Source organism: Chaetodon auriga, chromosome 20 (assembly GCF_051107435.1).
Source record: "Chaetodon auriga isolate fChaAug3 chromosome 20, fChaAug3.hap1, whole genome shotgun sequence".
NCBI classification, from domain to species: Eukaryota; Metazoa; Chordata; class Actinopteri; order Chaetodontiformes; family Chaetodontidae; genus Chaetodon; species Chaetodon auriga.
In genome coordinates, this window is record NC_135093.1 from 8,505,305 (window position 1) to 8,527,175 (window position 21,871).

A 21,871-nucleotide genomic window follows, 5' to 3' on the forward strand; every position below is an offset into this window, starting at 1 on the left:
AAGGGGGTGAGTTTAGTTTTGTATGTATATTTCTTTGTCTTTTTCATCACAAAAACACAAATGTGAGAGGCTTTGTTTTCAAGGATCCTTGACTCTGACAAAGGTTAATTGATAGGCATTAAAAGTGATGCACGGACAAGTTTTATTGTTGAATACTTCACATTTTTGTGACATGAAGTGGCAGTTGGTGCCATTAATGGTCAAGGCAGATTTGCTGATGGCATGAGAGTCATTGGATAAAGCTTTGGGAGCAGGATGAATTTCATGAGATTAATAGCAATTCAGAATAAAAGGCTATTGTCGTCATAGTATGCAATATACCATTTCATCAAGGACCATGAAGTTGTCCCTCAAGCGTCGGTGTCCCTTTTGAAAAACATATCATTATCCAGTCTTTATGTGAGGTTGGTAAGCATGTTGTCACACTACATAATGCAAGTTATAACAAGATGTGAAAAATGTGACAGGTCAAATTTTGATTCACCTCAAGTACAGTACTTAACTTCAAGAGACGCTTATTCAGTCAAGTTTGAAATCATGATGGAAAGAATCTCTTCTACCATTCCTTGCTACGTGTATTCCATTATGGGTATTGCAGTAGTTGTTCGTGCCAGTGTTTTCTGATATTGAATCACGAGGCCAACTGTCAGAGAGATACAACCAACACTTCCTAATTTCTAATTGTCTAATGGGGTATTGTTTGGAGCTACAGTCACGGTCAAGTATGAGGTCTGGACTGCCTTTTCCTTTCATAAAAACCCTTGGATGGAATGCCTCCTAGTGTCTACCCAGGGAGGTAATTAATACATTTCCAAAGAGTCAGCCAACCTTGAAATATTGAACAGTTTATTTGCCAGGTACACAGAGGTGAATGGAATGAAAAAGCTGTTGGTTCTGATTCCACTTTTTATTTCTTGATTGCTTTTTTTTTTGTTAAATCTTGATATATCAGTTTTCTAAGTGGTATGACCTTCCAGAGATAACTTGAAATGTATCTTTCTGCTGGGGCAAACACTGCGCCTGTGCTGTTTTTAATGAACTGGCACATTAGACTCTTCAAGAACAGCTCATAATTGAAGAAAAATTATTTGAAATATGGAAATGCGAACAAGATCAGTAAATGATAAAATCTGATGTCTATCGAATGTGAACAAACCTCGAGACAAACTTCTGTAACTCGTGATTCTTATGTGCTCCCCTGGTATCAGAATAAATTGACTTGTAGAAAAGCTAATGAATGACTCTTGACTTTAAAATACACAGCTCATGCTACATGTTTTAGTTGCCAGTAAGAGTGCTATCAGAAGTTTTCCATAAGCCTCTTCGGCTGATTCCAAACCCCAGAGCTATTTGTTGACTCTGCGTCTGAGGGTCATCCACAATCGGTTCATCACTGGCAATGAATTAACATTTTTCTAGGGTTTTTGAAATGCCTTATAAAGTATAGGGTATTGTATCTATGTGAATTCTGTCTGTTCTTGGTTGGACTTGAGTGTGGGAACTGTTATTTACTCTCTACTCAAAGCATACGAATACCTTGGTATGTATATAACCAAGCCAAGCAGATGAAGACGAGGGTGCCCTTCATTTATCTAATCTATGAATGCAAATGTGAGGCTGGCTTTTTTGTTTTAATAAGTGGTCATGGACAATTCAAGGTTATGGAGACGATCCAACTTTAGCTTATAATGGCCATAAACTCATTATGTTTGGCCCAATTAGCAACCTAAATGGAGAAATAAGAGTTTGCAAAGTCATTTATCAGAAAGTTGTGCATTTGTCTTAAGAAGCTCTGGCATCCTAAATGGCATTTTTTTCAACCAGATGCTGATAATTATGTTGAGATTTGGGTTTTGATGGGAGATTTTAGGACTTCTGTACTTCCCACGCTAGAACCTCACTAGTAGTGATTATAAATTAGCATTGTTGTAATCCATCTTGAAGGGTTCCTGTTGTTTGCCCCCTGTCCTCGTCATGGTGACTCCTGCTAACAGACAACATGACAGACCAACATTAGTTGGATGTTAGACACTTTAAATCGCCTTAGGTTGCCTTGGCTTACTTGCTCATATTAAACACAGAGGAGCAAAGGCAGATTGACTCTTTTCATGGTTTGTTGCTTAACAACCCATCAATGACACCAAAGTCTAATCACTCGTAACCAGTTTTAAAAGGAGTCCCTCAATTGATGGGGATTTTTCCTGTATATTTCCTCTGAGCTGAGTGCAGATTTAAGATGTAAACAAATAGATCTGCTTCTCTACTTATGAATTATGTCTTTCATTTGGAAGTTGTTGTGCACAGTATGTCTTCCTCAAGCCCTTTGTGGATTTGTGGCATCGAAGGCTTTTCCATGTCCTCTTTATGGACACGAAGATGGGATTCATTTGCGGATTAGCCTTTTTGTCACTCGCGTTGAAACCGTTTTTTGTTGGTTTGATGGTGGAATGGCAGTAGTGGGTCAACCCGGGTTGAAGGACAGCGTCACAATAAGGACAAAAGGATGTGTTGTCCAGAAGTGCCATGCTCATATTTCATTAGCATGAAAAATCTTAGTGAAACACCAACTAGAATATCACCGTGTGCAGAACTTTTTCAATTCTTTTTGTCACTTTTTTGTGATTAAAAATGTATAGACATGTTATGTTTTACATGTTTAAATTATATGAGACACTTATGTCTAACCTGCTACTCTGAAATGTGCTGGTTGTTTTGTTCATTCCCACGCTATGAATAATAATTAATAAGTAATTGTAGTCATCATTTGCACTCCACGACATGAATAGCATGACAGTGTTGTCAACCAGATGTGATGGCAGTGAAGCATTAATAGAGGATTCTACATCATCTTCAACTCCGTTTTCCACTCCTACTCTAATAGTGTACTTTCAAGTTAACAATTTAAAGTAATTATGCAAGTTATTGGCACTGTTAATAACCACTAGAAGAATTATAGACAAGACTTAAAACCACTCTGGAAAAGCAGAGTCTCTACACTGGTGTTACCCCTATTTTGACCAGACCTGATATCGAAGTTACAGAAAATCCGAGTGCATTTTCACAAAGAAACCATTTTACAAACATGATAAAGTGTCGAGATGAGTATCCCAGACGGAGAAGTGGGAATAAATTTTGGGGTCATTTGCTTTACTGTCATCCTTATGAGTTTTACGGTCGTTAACAAGATGAGTTCTTGTCAGCAGTCGACTCCCAGAAACCACATAGGCTGTAATTTGTAAGCAGATCATCCCCTACTCCCTCTCCGTCTCTTTATGTTAACTCTTGTCTGTATGGAAGGGGTATCTGCATTATGCCTGGAGCACAGGTTTTGTTTGGCAGTGTGCAAATTCGGCCGTTATCCTTCCACGCAATCGTTTCCTCTCTCGCTTATCTCTCCTGGCCCCTCCAAAGTCGCCGTACTTCCACACACACTGACAGTGATCAGTATAGCTTTCAGACGCTTGTCTGGCTGAGTCTGCTGTGAAGTGAAGGCCCTCCCAGGTCCCCTCGCTGTCCTCAGGGCTTGTGTGATTGAGTGACTGGAGTGAGTGGGGGCCAAAGATAATAAGGGGGAAAATATAAAGACACGGGGCGATGATATGATAACACCCCCTTCCTCCTCCTTCCCCTCCTCCCCTTTCCACCTCCCTTTCACTTTTCCTTCTGTTCTTCTTTCTGTCCTACCCCCGATTTCCGTGCACCGAGCCTGTCCCACGCAGTAGTGTAAACCAGAAGTGACATGTGACACCCACTCCCCAGTGATGTGCTGACAAGCGGGTACTAGAATAGGTGACAATGTTTTCTTTTTTTGCCAGACTGGCTTAAGTATGGTGAAGGGATTCATGAAGTATTTATGAAATATATTATGAATCATTGGGTCTGTGTTTTTCCTCTGTATTTTAGGCAGTGGCATTTGCTTTTTAATAAGTAAGCCACCGAGAAAGCGAGAGTGAGGAAAGGGGTAAATAGAGGAAGAATTCTTTACATTGCATCTTTACTGGCGTTTCTTCATAGTTAAGGCTCCGTGTTTACAAATGTTTTAACCCCGGCTCGCGCCCCCTTCGCGCACACACATGCAGACACACAATTAAACTTAGTTTCTCCCTCTCATCCTAAGTGTTTCTAATGAGGGAGCACGCCAGAAAGAAAGGGATCGTGTTTTTGCTCTCAGCGACCAACAATTTTGCCTTTTCTCTGCTGTTTTTGAAGCCTGCAGTGGAATCTGACTGTGGCCTTGATCAGAATTACATTGTGGAAGATGAATTACTTTTTTTTTTTTTTTTTCAATTATCCCAGAGGTTGGCCACCATTAGAGCATCAGCCTACTCCTGCAGTGAGACTAAACTCTTTAGTTTTGTTCCCCTCATCACCATAGAGCTCTTGTTTGTTCTGCATTGTCAAACTTTTTGTACATTTTTGTCTTTGTACATTTTTATTCAGAAATGATCTGTTTCACACAACACATTCTCTGCTTTAAGTGCTTGTTTCAAATGGCTAAGAATTCCCAGTAGGAACAAAAAAAAAAATCTGTTGCCCATTTAAAACAAAACAATCAAATGATCAAATGGCTCATTAAACTAATTTTATTTACGTCATTTTTACTTGGCAGTTTTCCTATTATATTTACTGCTACTTTTCTAAGAATGAGCAGCAGATGATTGTTTTTGTTAATGGTTCAACTCCACCAGTTATTCCTGGGTTGACTATATCATGTTCCCTCCTGCTTAAAGAGGTGTAAGCAGGTCGTCTCTGTAGCCTTCAGTTTATTATTTCCCTCAATTTTTTTAAATCCTGTCGTAAATTCCAGTACAAAACCTGCAAACTCCCAGGAAACTGCTAAGTGTATTGGTAAGTTCAGGAGGGCACATGTTGGAGGGGCTTTGGAGGGGGGCCTTACTGGCCTCATCAGCATTTGAATGTGTTCTGGCTAGTGAAATAACAAAGTATACATAAATATATGGAGATAATGATCTGGCTAAGTCCCTATATGTGCTGCTGTATTCTTATGCTAATGAGTGGGCTATTCAGCACCAACAATGGTCACATTACAAGAAAAGGCAAAGCACTGAAGGAGATAGTCTTCTGTGCATGTCCACTGACGGACGCGCACACGCACATGCTCAGCAGGCCCGACTCCTCTCCCTTTGTGTCTAGGTTTTTTTTTTTTTATTACATTTTTCAATTTTAGATAACACTCCAAGAATAGACATCAAACAAAAATGAATCATAAATCGAGGTCAGGAGTGAACCTCTTTCCAAAGCAGAGAAAGGGTTAAAAGTGAAGGTATTTCTTTCTTTAAAAAAGATGGGAAGACTGATAGGAGAGGAGCTCTTCTCAGCAGAGGGTTCAGTGAACCATATGTAGGTAGCCACAGGCTAATGGGCCGGTTGGTCCCTGGCTTGCCAGGTATCCTGCAATGCACATCTCCTAACACCCCCCCACCCCCCTCCTCCTCCTCCACACACACTTTTTCTCTCCTCGTCATCCTCCGACACCCACCTCTCCCACCCCTCCCACCTTCACTCTGTGAAAATCCCTCCTCCACTTTCCTCTAATCTCACCTTTTTCTCTGGTGCTGACCCGGGGAGGCCCACTTTATTCCCCACTGCACGCCAGAAGCCAGCGTTGTGATCGGAGCCCGAGCCCCTGTGCTGGTTCCCCCTCTCCTCTCCTCTCTCCTTGCCCTGGCTGCCCGCCTCCCCGACGGCTCTGCTCTATTGATTTACTCCTCCAACCAATGCTGTCTGTCTCTGTTTTGCACCACCAGCACCTAGGTCCCTCATCTCTATAACCCTCCCTCTTTCCCCGTTTTCACTCTTTCCTTCTCTTGTTCTTTCTTTCTTTTCATACTTTCTTTCTGTCTTTCTTCCTGTCCCCTCCTACACAACCACGGGCTGAGGGAGAAAACCTGACAGAACGCAGGAGAAGGAGGGAAAGGGAGATGGAAGGATGTGGGTGTGGGAGGGGAAACAGGGCCTTTGATTTTTCATTAGAAGCGCCTCCATATTTTAATATTGGGTTTAATCGGGCCCTCATGCCTTAAAGAAATAACCATTGAGAGATGATCCCTAGGTCTTCAAAAAGTATATGGCGCTTCTTCAATCAAAGCCCTCCTCGAATTTGCTCTTTTGTTTGGAGTTCACTTGCAACCCCCCCCCCCCCTTCTCTTGCCGCCTCTCGGCCTCTCGCTTTGTGGGTACAGTCGTTAGGCTTATTGACTGATCTCGGCTGTACTTAGCAATAGAAATGACTTTGACAGGGAAATACACCACCGGTATCACAGAGGTACAAGCATGAAAGACCCCCATCAGAATAATATACTCTTTTACCAGCAAAGGGCTAGGTATTTCCCCCCCAGAGATAAAATCCTGTTTACTTGTGGTCTAATATTTAAAAAATGATTGCTTCACAGACACAATGTTAAAACAGGAATTACATTTTTTATTGAATTAAGCTGTTAAAGAGAAGTTTTCTCACGGTCGTCACTGACCGTGTCAGTTTTTTTTTTTGTTTTTTTTTGTAGTGACATAAGATCTTTTTGAAGCTGATACTCTGTGTCACCCCCAAAAAAAGAACTCTTGTCACCTCATACCTGTTTAGATATGTCGCGGGTTCATTTATTACCTTGCCTCGGTTGATCAGTCACCTTTTATTTGTGTTTTCGACATCGCCTTCGCTGAGACTCCTTCAGGTTTTTCATGGAAGTGGAACACAATGCCGCTTGCGTAGAAGCCACCAAAGCACCAACCTGTGAGCTAATGAGAGGCCCCATGCTGTTATCTAAGGCTCCGGCTTCTCTACCACTGCTGCACTTCTATTAGGGGAGAGAACACACACCGGGCTACCGTTCACATATGTTGCGCGCGTACTTTCTCTAAAGGAGGTTTTCCCCGGGAATGCAAAGGCTCACAGAAGCCTCTGTCGTTCATACAGTAGCCCTTGTGCACACGTACGCACTCGCACAAACCACACAACAGTGAGGAGCGGAGGATTCGATGGCACCAAAGACCACAGTAAAACAAAGGCACAAATGACACCCTCCTGTGACAATCCCAATTGTCGCTACTTCCCTTTGTCTGATAATATATCAAATGCATTAAAAAAGCACACTTACTTAATTGAACAACCTCTCCCGATTTGTTTGTGTTAAAGGAGACTTGAAGACGCTAGACAACAATTTGTGTGTGTTCCTTTGTGGCGGGTGTGTGTGTGTGTGTTAAACCCCTGCCAAGCAGAGATGCATTATTTAAGATGCTGTTGTGATACTTGTGCCTGCTTAAAGGTCTCGGCTTCCTTTAAACGCCATGCCGCATCAGTCCACCTCTGCCCCACTTGTGGGGGGGGGGGGGCAGAGTGGGACCTGCTGCCGCTGGTCCACACATCACCTGGGAAAATATCACAGCAGGGGGAGGAAAGGAAGTGATATAGATAACCTTTGAGTTTGGCACACATTCTCGAGAACATAGAAACATTTTATTACTCCACTTTATTGTCATGTCATTGCTGACTTTAGACGTTTTGTACTTTTCAGTTTTTTACACCATATTAAAGGATATTCTACGTTTTGTGCCCGCCTTATAGTTATTTTCAAACTGGTGGTTTTGATGGAGCAGCTCTGACCGTGAGCAAAATAAAAGTTTAAACGTTAGTTTCAGACAAGCACACGGAGCAGGACATAAGTGTTATTAGGTCTAAATTTGGAAATTCCCTGCCACTCTCCTACTGGTGAAAAAGCCTGTAATGGAACATAGTATTGTAAATTGAATATGGTTAATTACTCTTCATGCTATGCCGCCAGCCGTGTGTACAGGGCAAAAAGGAAAAGCTTGGGAAAGTGGAGGAAAAAGCATCTGCAGAGGAACTTCAGGGCCCCTCATTACACTCTGCCCCTGGGTATTTTTACGCCTTTTATTTCCCATATAATGAACTGTTTACATTTTTCAGCTTTCCAGGCGCCGCAGTAATTTGCGCTTGTCCTTGTATCACTCGTGGCACTGGGCAAAAAGCAAAGAGGAGAGTTGGAGGGCATTGAAATGTGTATATAAATCTCACTTTATTTGATTCTAATTATCGTAATTTTTTTTGTAGTTAGGGAACTTTTCTTTCACATCACAGTTATTGTTGACTGCTTGAAATTAGGAAAAGTCATTGTTTGGCAATTATTGATACACTTTCTGGAAACAGATGTTTTAAGATTTGCTTCTCTCAGGACTGTGGTGGAACTTAAAAATCATCATGTTAATTTAGAAAATATATACACATGCATGCCCATACACTAGAAAGAAATTGCACACAAAGGACGGATCCATGTATTTGCTATAATTAAATAAATATCATTTGCTGCTCAGAGGATTATGCTGGCCTGATTAGCATATCTGATATGAATTGTTATGCATGCATATGTAATTACATTTTGATGGGTAAAGAAGGATAGTTCTTTTCCTTTGCTATCCATGTCAACAGAGGCAAAACGTGTGTTTTTGACAGGACACCAGCACCTCCATCGCTGCATTTGACGGGATGTGTAGACTTTTTCAAGGCAGGCCACTTTGCATAAAGTTAAGATGTACCTTTGTACTTCTCTTGTGTGCTTCCGGGAATAGAAGCAAATTCTCACCCAAGATTAAAAAAGTGACAAAAGACAGACCTTTCAAAAGGATTAAAAAAAGCTCCTTTTTTTTCCTTTTCTGAGCAATAAGGTATCTTCTGAAAGCGCTCATTCTTTTTTAGATTACAAAGCCTGATTAGTGGGTTTTGTCTGAAGACGCGGGGCTCAGTCTTAACATACTGTAACTAAAATGAGAGAGATTCAGTGTATTTTCTTTATAGAATGGAAGATTCTACAGGAACAGGTCTCTGGTATCTGCTGTCCTGACCTCAAGAGTGATCCTGTTGCCACTTAGCAATTTTTTCTTAACACCCTAACTTATAATCAAAATCTGCTACTGTATTAAGCAGTCAGTCTTGCACTGCTGTTTATGTTTGACATCAAATGGGAAGGCAGTAATCACTCAGGAATCTGTTGTTTTCCAGAGGGGAATCCAAAAACTGGAGTGTATACTGTAGGTACAGGGGAAGTAGCGGCAACACTTTCATTTCAATGACATTTTCCATTCTTTATACTTTCTTTGTTATCTACACTGTTCTCATTGCAGAAACGCTTCATACATTCATCTGTAACAGACAGCTATTTAGAAATACCAAAAAACCCTGCATATGGTTTGAAGGCGACGTAAGCCTTAACATTCAAATCAATGCTTCTCCCAGGCTTCCTCGTCTCAATTACTGGTGAAGTCGTCTTTCCCCCTAAGTTGCACTGCAGCTCTTTAAGATGAAACTCGACTTAAATGGAATATGTGGGTGTTTTCCTGGCAACAAATATGTGTGTGTGTGTGTGTGTGTGTGTGTGTGTGTGTGTGTGTGTGTGTGTGTTCCTTGTGTACAAGTGTACATGCCGTCTTCAAATTGATGCTTATTGTCTTTCTGGTTTTAGTCAAATCTGAAATTCCTTTTATCGTCCTGAGTGAAGCACAGTGACCGCTTATTTACCCCTGCACCAGAGATGTGGCTTAAAAGGAGACGTTTTAGACATGAGAATTGAAATGAAAAAACAGCATAAGCATTAATTCGATTTTTAGATTTGATTTTCAGACAAAATAGGAACTCCTTAATTATTTGTAATATACTTTTGTCTGCAGACATTTGAAGAAAGAATAAAGTGGTGAGTATTATCTATGTTTGTCACTTATATTTGCCATAGAGCGCCACGTCTCTTATTGATTTTAATCAAAAGAGGATTACGTGTGTGACATTTTACCTAGTTTTTCGAGATATCTTGGAATTTGCTCTCACATAATTGAGAGTGGCAACAATTATCACAAACTTAAAAGTTAACAATTGACCCAGTGGTTCATGGCACGATCACAAAACAATTGCAAAAACATCTTGAATAGCACATTTTGACATAGTGCTCCTGTGAGAGAGAGAGTGTGTGTGTGTGTGTGTGTGTGTGTGTGTGTGTGTGTGTGTGTGTGTGTGTGTGTGGGTGGGATGGGGGGGGGGGGGGGGGGGGTTGTGTTTTATTTGAGTCGGTGCTGCCGTTCTTCTCTTTTCCCCACAGTAGGCGTTCTGTGGTTAGCTTAGGTCCCTGCGGTTGAGTATTGTTTGGGTGCGCTCTTTATCTAATGGGTTTTGTGGTCCGGGTCAATCAGGCCTCCGTCTAGTCAGTAATTACTCCAGAGAACTGTGGCCCTCACCATCACGATAATAACAACCAAATCACATCAGCCATGACTTTCCACTCAGTGCTCCAGATTATGAGGAGAGACAAATAAAAAAAAAAAAAATCAACTGGCTCGATTGTGATTGGTTCCAAAGTTATTTCAATCAAGGAACTTGATATCATCACTCTTGAGGTCAGAATTGGCCGTTTCAAGTTTGATTTGTGCTTTTCTTATGGAAGGTAGCATCAAAGTACTGAGTACAATAGCTCCTTCAAACTTTTACTGATAATAGAAAGATACTGGGAAAGGATACTGTATTTGAGGAAAGAAATGTCCCCACCAGGTAATTGGTGTTCCTCCACTCATTCGGTTACTTTGTTTTATTTATTTAGAGTCAAGAACTAAGTAAATATAGAGAATAGAAAGAATTCGTGTTGAGAAAAAGTGATATTTTCATTCTTATGCTGGTGTGTGTCTTTGATTTTGCCCACCTCCTGCAGCCCACCTAGAAACCCTGTCAAGGCAGGGAGAGAAAGCGAGGGAGGCTTAGTAAACACTTTCTGTGTCTGCTGCTGGTGTGTATTTAGTTTAGAGGGCATGCCAAGAGGCTGTTTTTCCATGGGTCGGGCGTCTGTAAACAAGCGGTACAACGGCAGCCCACTCTTCGACAATCGGAGGTGGCACACTCTGAAGTGTGCATGAAATGTGTGTATCTGAGTGTTTGTCTTTTTTTTTTTTTTTTTTTTTTGGACATGGCATTCCCTCTTATTCTAGCCTATCTGGAGACAGAGAAAGAGAGTGAGAGAGGGTTTGTGTGTGTGTGTGAGAGAGGCAACCCCAAATCCGATGGGCCGCCAATGGGTGATGAATTATTCCCTGTCTGAGTCTCAGCATTGGTGTTATCACAGAGCCTGCCACTGCACTGGGATGACAGCGGTGACAGCCCCCAGAAAAGATTTAGCGCTGACAAGTGATACTTCCTCATAATACATCTCCCTGGCCCTCTCCCCTGTCCCCCTGTTCCACAGCCTCTCCACGCACACAAGATGAGTTTTTTCATCCCTCAACTTATATTTGTTTAAGTGGGCAAGGTGGTGGGGGGGCTCTTTGCCACCACTTCTGTGCCACAAGTGCACTAGGTACAGTAGATCACCTTGGAGGGGAGTCACGGGCACAAACCTAGACGTGCTTGTTTTCAGTACATGTGTTGTAGGGGTACACATCCACACAGAGACACACTCTCAGACATACGCACAACCTGCATGTGTATGACTTGTCACCCAGTTCCATTAGGGGGCTCTCGTGCTTAAGGAATGCCTGTTGTGTTTTTGCATCAACAACAGTACTAAGCCATATTTCCCCACTTGTTTTCTCTTTTTGCTCTCCTCTGTTTCTCCCTTATCTTCTTCTTTTTGTCCTTCTTCCTCATCCTCCTCCCCCTGCAGAAAAGGTCACGCATTGCCTACAGTGATGAGGTGCGCAACGAGCTCCTGGGAGATGACGCCAGCTCCTCAGAGAACCAGGTGAGGTGCTAATCAGGGGCCCAAACGACACCAGTGTGGGTGGCTGACTGGCCCCCAGGGTGAGGAGGTGGGCCCCTCATAGGGGCCATCGAGAGCTGAAACCACAGTATTGTCACCAAGTCATGCGGAAGGAACACTGTTTAATGCAAAGCTGGGCTGCCAGTGAGTGGGCTCAGGGCATGGGACCAGTGTCTGGCTAAAGCCAGATTGTGACCGACGCACACACACACACACACGCACACGTAAACACACAATTCAACGCAAATTTCAATCCAAAAACCCGGCCTCCCCACTCCAACCGTCCCACAGCTGTTCTCCAGCCGGGTGTGGACTTAGGCCAATAATAGATCCTCCATCCTCCATCAAGTTCCACACACATACACAGACATACGTGCACACGCAGAATTGCTAAATCGTGTTCTCTGGTCTTTCTTTAAACTCCAAGGGTGGCGAACCTGCACAGTGCAGATACTCAAAAGAGTGCGGGTTCTCATATTGTTGACAACTGATAGAAAAACGAAATCACAGAAATATTTTTGCACGGGACTCGATAGAAATGATCCCTAAATAATTGTGTTTAGTATTTGATATCAGCCTTTAATCAAAAATCTCAAATTCTATTTGACTGCTTAATGGTTTTGATCTATTATCTATCAACAAATTCACAATTGCTTTATTATTTTTTAAAAGATGATGACTGACGTTTTGTTTGAATATCCGTTCAGCCTGTTGAATTTGAGGCATATAAACAACAGATAAAGACCACATTAACAATTTTCATTCATTGTCAGCAATGTCTACAAAAGATTCATTCACAGCAGTTATGAAAGTGGCAATGAAGAAGGAAAACAATTATCTTGAATTGTGATCTTAATTGGCCAAAGTACGCCACATGTTATTTTAAACTTAAGCTGTTTTGAATAGACTGTTTTGAATAAATGTAGAACCGCATCAAAACAGCGATACATCAACGGATTCAGCAAACAGCGTTTTAACATTTAAGACGCACTTACCTATTGCTCACCTGCACAGCTGCCACTCATACGCAGCCACTCTCAACTGTGACCAAACGTCTTTTGACTAATTATATATTGCCTTTAGAATCGGCTGTCAACTTGGAGGGGTTACTGTGTCTCAAGGCACACACAGTCACACACGCTCACATGCAAATAAATACTTTGCATTTGCAAATGTGCACGCTCAAAAAAGAAAAAAGACAAAGAAGAATACTCGAATGCATATTTGCACATTTAGTCCCACAGTGCTTTATGTGAGTATATTTAGATGATTCACAGCTAAGCAAAGCTAAATAAAGTTGTCTGGCTTTTTTTGAACATTTCCCTATTACCATTTCAATGATGACCCATGAACTGCACATCTTAGAAACATATGTATCTGGAGCCACGATGTGTAATTGAAATGCATATTCCTGGCAAATTAGTGAGACACAAAAGTGACTCTGACATTTTATGCACAAGTTGGTAGAAGATTTGCTGTCAGAAATGTCACGTTTGAGACACTGATGAGTTCTATCAGAATACTGTCAAGGAAAAGCTAAAAAAAAAAAACAAGTCTCACATTTCATTTCAAACCTTATTTTCCTTTCATTAAAAATTCATCTACAAATATTTATATTAATAATATTTAGAGTCATTTTATGGCTCTAGAATTTACTCATCTCAAAGAAAATTGTTGGAGAATAAATAAGTTTAGAATTGATATTATGGGATGATGCTATACGTGTATATTAAGATTTTTTTTGAAATTGTAGTTTTATTGCTGTAATTATTGTTTTAAAAATTGATTATTATTCTTGACAGTATTTATCAAATTAATTTGAATTTCTTTTACGTCAAAGTATTGTATTACTAAATGAAAAACAGTCAAATGTTGTGCTTCTTTAATCCATGCATGCACACAAATAGAGGAAGCAGAATGTGACGTCTGTGAACTACCCACAGCTTCAGTCTTAATTCTCAGTTCACATAAACATAATCATTTACATTATTAAATGTTAAATTACATAAATAAAATCAGAAGATCTGTTAGAAAGCTATAACACATATTTATCTTTGGGAATTCAGGCCAAACACGATGCACTTAAAAAATAGAAGCTCTAGAAAGTGACACATTCCTTTTCTGATGCAGGTCTTCATTTTATTTTTTTTGCCCAAATCCTGTTTTGCAAAAAATATCACCAGGACTCAAAACCTTAAGATGTTTAAAACGTGCAGGATAAGTTGTTGAATTATGGAAAAACACAGTAGTAATTTGCAATAATAATGTCTGATGTGAAACTTTAAAATTGTAATTATACAACATATCTAAAACACAGCGAAAGCCTCAGAAAGAGTTCAGGCTCGGGGCAAAGGCAAAGTAAATAGATGCTGTACATTTCCCCTTTTTCTCCCAGGTGCCGCGTTTACCTCATTTTAATTTTAAAACTTGTGGAGATAATACTTGTCTTGGTCTTGCTGTGAGTGGAGTACTCGGAACTTCAGGGTTTTTTATCTAACGAGACGGCGGTGATAGGAGAGGGGAAAAGATGGTGGGGGCCGGGGCAAGTCGGTCAATTTAATTCCTGACGATCTGAAAGAGGTCAGGATCATTTCATATAGCCCTGGCTGAGCAGATCATTACCAGTCACAAATCTGTTGGTTACATGGCAAGGATTTATAGCTAAGTAAATAGGGAACCGTCATAAGTTCTGAAAATGGCGTGTTGGCCCTGCGATAATGGCTAAAGGACGATTTAATAGAGTTCGGCATTTATTCGTTATCTGTATGCGGACAGAGACTGAATTGGCACTATCGCTCGTTTTTTTAATAATGTGGTAGGCTACTATTGCACATTTTTTCTTTCTGTTTCCTCTGCATGCAACACACGCACAAATGTTGGTGCGCGCGCACACACACACACACACACACACACACACACACACAGACGCCACACACAAAGCAGCAAATGCACACACATTTTTCACACACGAACACTATACGGAATAGTTTCGATTTCAGTCACAGCAGAAGGCTTGGCCACAAGAGATTGTGCTGGTTTGAGCCGGCATGGACCAGATTTTACAGGCTACAAAGGAAGCAGATTACCACTTGTATCGAATTCCGTATTGGATAAAAAAAAATCTTTTGTTTGAAAAAAAATTGCTGATTATCATAACAGAAAAATTGCAGCAGTGCAATTTTGAATACTGGCTGGCATCACAAAAACACAAGGAAAGGCGCTCATGCAGGAGTAATTATAACATTTACAATATTTTGTATTTACTGCTCTGTATCTCATGAGCAACGCGAGCATCGTTGGCCGGACTACAGAATGGATGCCAAAGAAAAATAAAGCTAAACAGGAAGAAACAAGAAACACAGCTCAACATGCCCCTCGTATGGTTTTAACAAATCCTCCACGAGGACTTGCAATCAGTCAGGCAGCACAAATGAGCTAGAACAAGTTTTGTTTGGTAGCCATTGACTGATGGCAGAGCTGGCGTGAGGGATCGCAGGATCTGCTGGGGTTTTTCAAGCCCCAAATAACCACATCCACAGTGTAGTTTTAAACTTTGGCCTCTTCAATAATGCATTCTTAGTGGGGAGCTGCTGCTTAAGTTAGAAAAGACAGTTTCCACTCTTAAGTGCGTCTTGTTACTGCCGACGTTTTCAAGGAAAGGAAAGCTCTTTAGAAAAACATGCAATTATAGTTGTTTACCTCCCACATTACAGATATTGGCAATATTTTTATATCTGCAATATGTGAACCGTCATGTTTTGTGATTGGTGGAAAAAAACAAAAGGGATGCAGGGACTATTTCTGAGATGCTTCTGTGACAAATGCAAGATCGTAATGTATGAAGTGCCTGATATTTTTGTGTGTGTTTTATATAGTATAGATTCCGCCTGAATTTATTATTAGATGACAAATTTCTTTGAGTGTGTTCTAGTGGTGTAATATAAATAGAGGAGACAAATGTATGCAGTGCAGTATTGTTTATTGTTCTTCAGGATTTCGGTGAATAGATGCAAATGTTAAATGTTAGTTCTCTGATTTATTCTGGTCATAAGAGCAGAGAGAAGGAGCTTCCTTTTCTCCTCTTCGTCAGTTGTTTTCAATTATTTGAACACAAAGATTTTCTGACCCCTCTCCCAGCTGTATTTTTTTTTTTTAACCTTAAAGTTAGTAATCAAGTTTGTAATTCAAGATCTAAGAACTCTCTCTTTCATATGGTCCAAAATTATTCCAGACTCACAAAATTCAAAATAAACAGCACAAGCAATACTGGCCCTGAGCCTCCCTTAAGATCTGCTAACCTTTAATGTTGGCCAAGAAATGTGGATTTAAAAAAAACAAATCACCTCCAAAAAGGCTCGTGAATCAAGAAATTTGTCCATCCCCTTTTTCCTCCAAACGTGTTGCTTTCCCACGATAAGCCCCAGCCTTCCCTTTCCTTCCCCTCACTTAAGAACAGGCGAGGGAAGCAACCTTTTTTAATTGTGATTTGGCATAATTAACAGCAAAAGGGGATTGTTGCCCTTGCTCAGACGTCTGATTCGTTGTCAGAGATGCAAGGTTTTCCAGGACAGGGAGTAGCATTTCTTATTTACTTCACTTTAAATTTGCTATTCTCTTTCATCAAAAATGTATAGCTATGCTAAGATTCATTTTTCATGATCTGTGGCTGTCCCAATAATAAGCTGCACTGTATATATGTACAATGGTAGAATCACATGGCTTTCCCCCATAACCTAAACAGCATGCACCTTCGCTGAGATGCATAGGCTACATGAAATATTGACAGCATATCAGCACTGATAAACAGTGGTACAAATGGAGTGGCTCAGCATTTCTCCAACTCGGTTCCAAAGGGCACACATTTCTTTTTAAGCTTTTCCAGAGAATTCAGCGAAATGACAGATGCAAAATACGTTTCCTCCACGTTCAAAATTATAACTGTGCAGACTACGGTTTACTCTATTTTTTTCCCATTTCCTCTTGCTATATCAGCTTTTGTGATTTGACTTGCTTGATAATGTTAGTTGATACTGCAAGTCGAGCGATCCATTCCCACTCTTTGTTTAATGTGACAGCACCAGGACTTGATCTTTGTTTGTTCAAAAAAAGTCAGCCCGAGCGGTGTGTTTAGCTTCGTTTAATGTGTTTGTCTTGTGATTTCCAAATGCTAAACATGCAAACGGATGAATCGTCAAGGTTAATTCTGTACCCAGCCACATGACTGATCTTCCTCCTGCCATGTTTTTCTGCCTTTTTTTTTTTTATCTCTCCTTCACTCTCTCCATCTTTCTCTCTTCCCTCTCCTGCTCTCATGATGCAGTTGATAAAGTTACGTGAAGAGGTAAGTGCTTCTCTGCTCTGACAATCTAAATTCTGCTTTCCCACTGTAATTTCAATTTGCCCTCCTCTCTCCTGTAGAAAATTAAAATCAGGTCGTTCTTTTTTTCTTTTTTTTTTTGCATGCCTGATTGAACAGCTTACAGGCCAAGCCAAAGATAATGAATTCACCGAAGGCCAGTTTCTCCAGTTTACCCCACCTTAAATATCAGAAAGTGAAGATAAGATATTATTTCTGATACGCCTTTTTGAAGACAAATATTGGGAAATGAAGCAAGGCTTAGAGTCGCTTTGTCCAACAGAACTTTAGCAACTTTTTAGTTTCAAGAGGGAACTGCTGCTTGTATCCCTTAATTTTCTTGAATGGGGCCAGATTAGCTGCTTTCTGCCTTATTAATAAATTGGATTGAGGTTATCCTTAGTGATATGATGTGTGTTGAAGGCTGTACATGATGACAGACTGTATGTAGGGTAGTTGTTGTTTGGCTTACCAAACTAGGAATGCTGTCACAAGGTTTGGGGAATCAACTTTGACCAAGTACGAACCTTAGCTAATGGGCCTTGATGATTGACGAACTTTTCCTGTGTCTAGGTCCATTAGCAACAGTCTGCGTTACTCTCTCCACTGCTCTTCTCTCTAAAGGAAAGGCACTGATGTTGGAATAAAATCGTGCTTTCTAGAAGTTTTGTTGTAGTATCTGTATAAGCTGTAACTTTAATAGTGATTCTCTAAATGAGCGGCTCCACTCATGGTTAAATACAAATGAACTTTGTAAATTAAATTTGTCTGTCAGTTCAACAAAACTAATTGAAGCAAAAGTAATATTGGACTGCCATGACAACCCGTCCATTTATCGTGTTTCACATCCACACTTTCCAATCATTGTATTAATAATTAACAGTAATTTCAATTATTACTGGTGAAAATCCTGTTTTAGAGAAGGTGTATTTACCTCTCTCATCGAGGAAGGCTTTGTTTCTGTTGGGTGTCTTTTGAAGCGTGACTGAAGTTGTATTTGCAGGTGTTCTTACAGTGTGTTGTTAAATGTGCCTTTGAGTGCGGCTATGATCAAGAGGGCTTCTCCTGAAGGGGGCTAATTCAGTTCCTATCAAAAGCCTCACCATTCACACCTATCCATAATTCAGAGTGCCAACCTGGCCCAGGTGCCATGTTATCACGCATTTTTCTTTCATTTAGCTGTACTTTTGTTTTCCCTTCTTCTTCCCACACTTTTTGTGCATTTCCTCCAGCCTGAGGTTGAGAAGACGTCTTGGGTTGCCTCACTTGTCTACCCCTTTAGAATGGCCCAATCTGTGTAATCGGGCTTGATTCTGCGCCCTCTTCGCCATTGCACTTCTCCATTGCAGTCTTTTACCCTTCCGCTCTTCCTGCATTTGAATCAAAGGCTGGTACAGCTTATACACACTTAAGCCTTGCTTTTAAAAAAACTATACTTTTTTTTTCTTCAGCTGAAAAACATGTTTAAATATTTAGCACCCATATTCACAGCTGTTTGACACTTGTAATTCCTCGTCTTACAAGTCCCAAACAAACGGCACAGAAGATCACACAGTCAGTCTGAATCACAGCTGTCATCATTATTCACTTTGACTCTCCCCCACCCTTATTGAAATAATAAGGAAATCATCTGAACTTTGGAAAATGGTGATAGTAACCGCCTGTGTTTGATATTGAAAAAAGGCAGGAGAGCGAAAGAAGAGGGGAGAGATTTCTTTTGAGCTACAGCTGCATTGTTCTGGGGCTCCCTGTTAATAACTTACAACTGAAGAGTGTTGCTTGACGCAAAAAAGCACAACAAAAAAACACCATTTTCATGGTTCCTAAGAAGATCTTTGTTCAAAATGTAGGTGTCAGATGAAAAGGCATACATGCATAGACAGAAAGGGTGGTGGTGGTGGTGGTGGGGGGGTGCATCAGTGCACTCAGAGATGCACAATATTTATCATATATTGCATTTAAATCCTTTGCTAGAACGCTCCGTGAGACGATCAGATATGATTTTGGTGAGATCCTTAGTTTTTCTAAAGTAGATTAACAGCAGAAAACTAGTATTTGAGCTTGAATAGGTGTTAGGGTGTGAGTGTCTTTGCCTTATTCTAAGGGTTTTTTGATTGTTATGTCAGAACCACAGGGGTCAAGCCTTGATATGGGGCGTTGTAGCGCAGTAGGGGCTGGCAGCCACTTTGCATTTCCTTTGCCAAAAATGCTGACAAGTATGTCTTGGATTTTGCTTGCAAACTGCAGAATAAAACTGTAGCTGAGTACATTGGTGCATTTTTATGGTTGTCATGTGACATTCGTATATTGGAACAAAATTGCTTCTCTGGGAGGTAAGTCACCTCGTTTTAGATTAAGTTTGTAGACATATAATCTCTCCATCAGGCTCGACTGTGACTACATGCTGTAGGATGTTTAGTTTTAATTGTACACGCTCCTTGTCATTATTTTCCATGGTGTCTTCCTGTGTCCATGGCTGGATTGTTCTATTATGGCCATCGCGGTGTGCCATTACTGGATTCTTAGTGGCTGAACTCTCACCCTTTCCTTCAGGTTCTGTCACCGTCAAACTCTGGGCGCATTATTCTAATGATCACACACACATATACACCGCCACTGCCACCACTACCCCCCAGCACCCCCGCTCCCACCTCACGCACCCACCCACCCACATTCACCCTCCCCTCCCCTCCCCCCGGCCCTAAAAGAAGACAGAACGAGGGAGAGAGAGAGAGAGAGAGATTCAGGAGGAGAAAGCTTTGAAGTGGCTTTCCATCGCAGTGAGTCTGCCGGCCGTCTCCCCGAGACGTGTCACCTTTGCCGAGAGGGAATAGGAAAATCACGTTTCGAATGGTAATGATAACATACTAATCACTTGAGCTCTTTGAAGAACCGGGGGAGTGCGCTACTCTGTCAGTATCCCTGGTTGCCTCATGCTCCCAGGCACACACAGGCACTGCAGCCATGGTCTAGGTGTATTAGCTTAAGCATTGCATGTCAATACGTCCCCTCTGATCCATAGGGGCTCATTATAGCCCAAGCTTGGTATCCATTTTCTCCCATGTGCGCACTGCCACCATCTCTGCCAGTGCCACTACCAGCTCCACACCCATGTAACCCCTCCCCGAGTCCCCTACCACACCCTTCACCAAAAACACACCACACCTTGCATCCTGTCCTACTCACCGTCTCCTCATCGCTCTCCTCCTGCCAGCAGCCCATTTTACCACCCACCCATTTTCCTATCACTCCATCCTCCCCCTGCCCTCCCTTTAACTATTAAAAAGTATCTCTGCAATTTTAAATGACATCTGTCAGCGGCGTGAAGAAAAAGGAAGCGAGGGAAAGAAAAGAGTTCAGAGGGAGTTTTCTCCTCCCTGCTCTTTTCCCATCCCTCTTATTGTCAAACTTTGAAAAGTGTGTCGTTGACTTTTTTTTTTTTTTTTTTCCCCTCCACGTTTTTCATTTCCTCTGAGTGATTAGCTGGTACACATTTTGACAGCATAACCAAAACTAGAGATTTCACTTCTTCCCCCTGTCCCCTTCGCTCATGTGATGGGCATAAACCCTTGTCAAGGAGGCGGTTGTCATTCGTCGGGTTGTTTTTTGAGTGTCAAGTATGTTACATCTGATCAGTTTCTTAACGTAGCATATTAGAAAGGCCATCAAAACCAACAAAATTCGGGTAAACATTTAAGTCTTCCGTGTTTATGCTGTTTATGATTCTCGCTACTGAATGCAGTTTGGATTTAATGAAAGCTCAGTTTGGCCTTCATGTGCACATTTGAAGTTTATATGTTAGAAAGGTGGCTGAAACTGAACACATAGATTAATAGTAAACTTTATTGGGATGACACCATGCCCAATGAGAGAGACTGCACGATGGTATGAACTACCTTATAAGGAAATGCTGTATAGACAATAGGTAAAATTCAAATTACTAGATCTTTTAAATACATCTAAATCTTCCAACACCAATCACCAACATAAGCTTTTGGTCAGTATTTAAATCTGCTTGAAGCATCCATGATAATGAAATAAATGTGCATAAAATGAAACAACTTCAATATTACGGTGAGTATCCAGGCATTATTTCAAACAAAGAACGATTAAATGGATGCTTGCCTGATTAACCCCTGTGTGATACACCAGGATCTTTTAATAAGAGACATAGTTTATCAGATCTTGGGAATTGTGTTAAAAACAGATAAGGTCGGAAACACTGATCAAACTTAATGCAGACATTTGGGAAACACCCGAAAATTGTAATGTATTCCCTGTGCTGTACCATCCTTTTGAAGAAAAACTTGCATGACTGTCCAAAGCATAGTAACATGTTTGTGAAGTGGAGAGGAAAAACTGCCATTATCTAATATTGGCATTTTCTGGCAGTTTATCGCAACCACAACCAAAGCAAGTAAGATCACAGTTAGTGAGCGTCTTTTGTTCAGTGATGATCAAAAATGTAATGTTGAAAATATTAAGTCAGGTATTTCCAGAAAGAGATTTTCAGCTTTCTTGAAAATGGTTCCCAGCACTCACTGACAAATTGACCTGTGGCTGTTAGTCGAGATGAAATTCAGGGTCCCCTGATGGACCCTCATAGGAAAACATTTAAGGAATTGTCAGACAGCCTCAACCAATTACTCACAACATGTGTACAAAAGTCACTAAAATCCCACTCATTTCTGAGAGCTCTGAACAGGTAACGTACATATTCCACTTAATTCAGGAAAATAAAGCATACATT

The 21,871-nt window shown here is 40.9% G+C and overlaps 1 protein-coding gene across 4 annotated transcripts in view; it reads left to right on the forward strand.

Annotated features, from left to right (window-relative positions):
* Nucleotides 1-21,871, forward strand: part of vti1a (vesicle transport through interaction with t-SNAREs 1A) — a 116,270-nt gene that overhangs the window by 11,280 nt on the left and 83,119 nt on the right. For 2 of the 4 annotated variants that reach the window (XM_076760020.1, XM_076760018.1), the window contains exons 4-5: nt 11,670-11,747; nt 17,086-17,106. In XM_076760020.1, the coding sequence (XP_076616135.1) occupies nt 11,670-11,747; nt 17,086-17,106 (99 nt within the window). The remainder of the gene's footprint in view (nt 1-11,669; nt 11,748-17,085; nt 17,107-21,871) is intronic. The other 2 variants (XM_076760019.1, XM_076760021.1) reach the window with 1 other exon arrangement.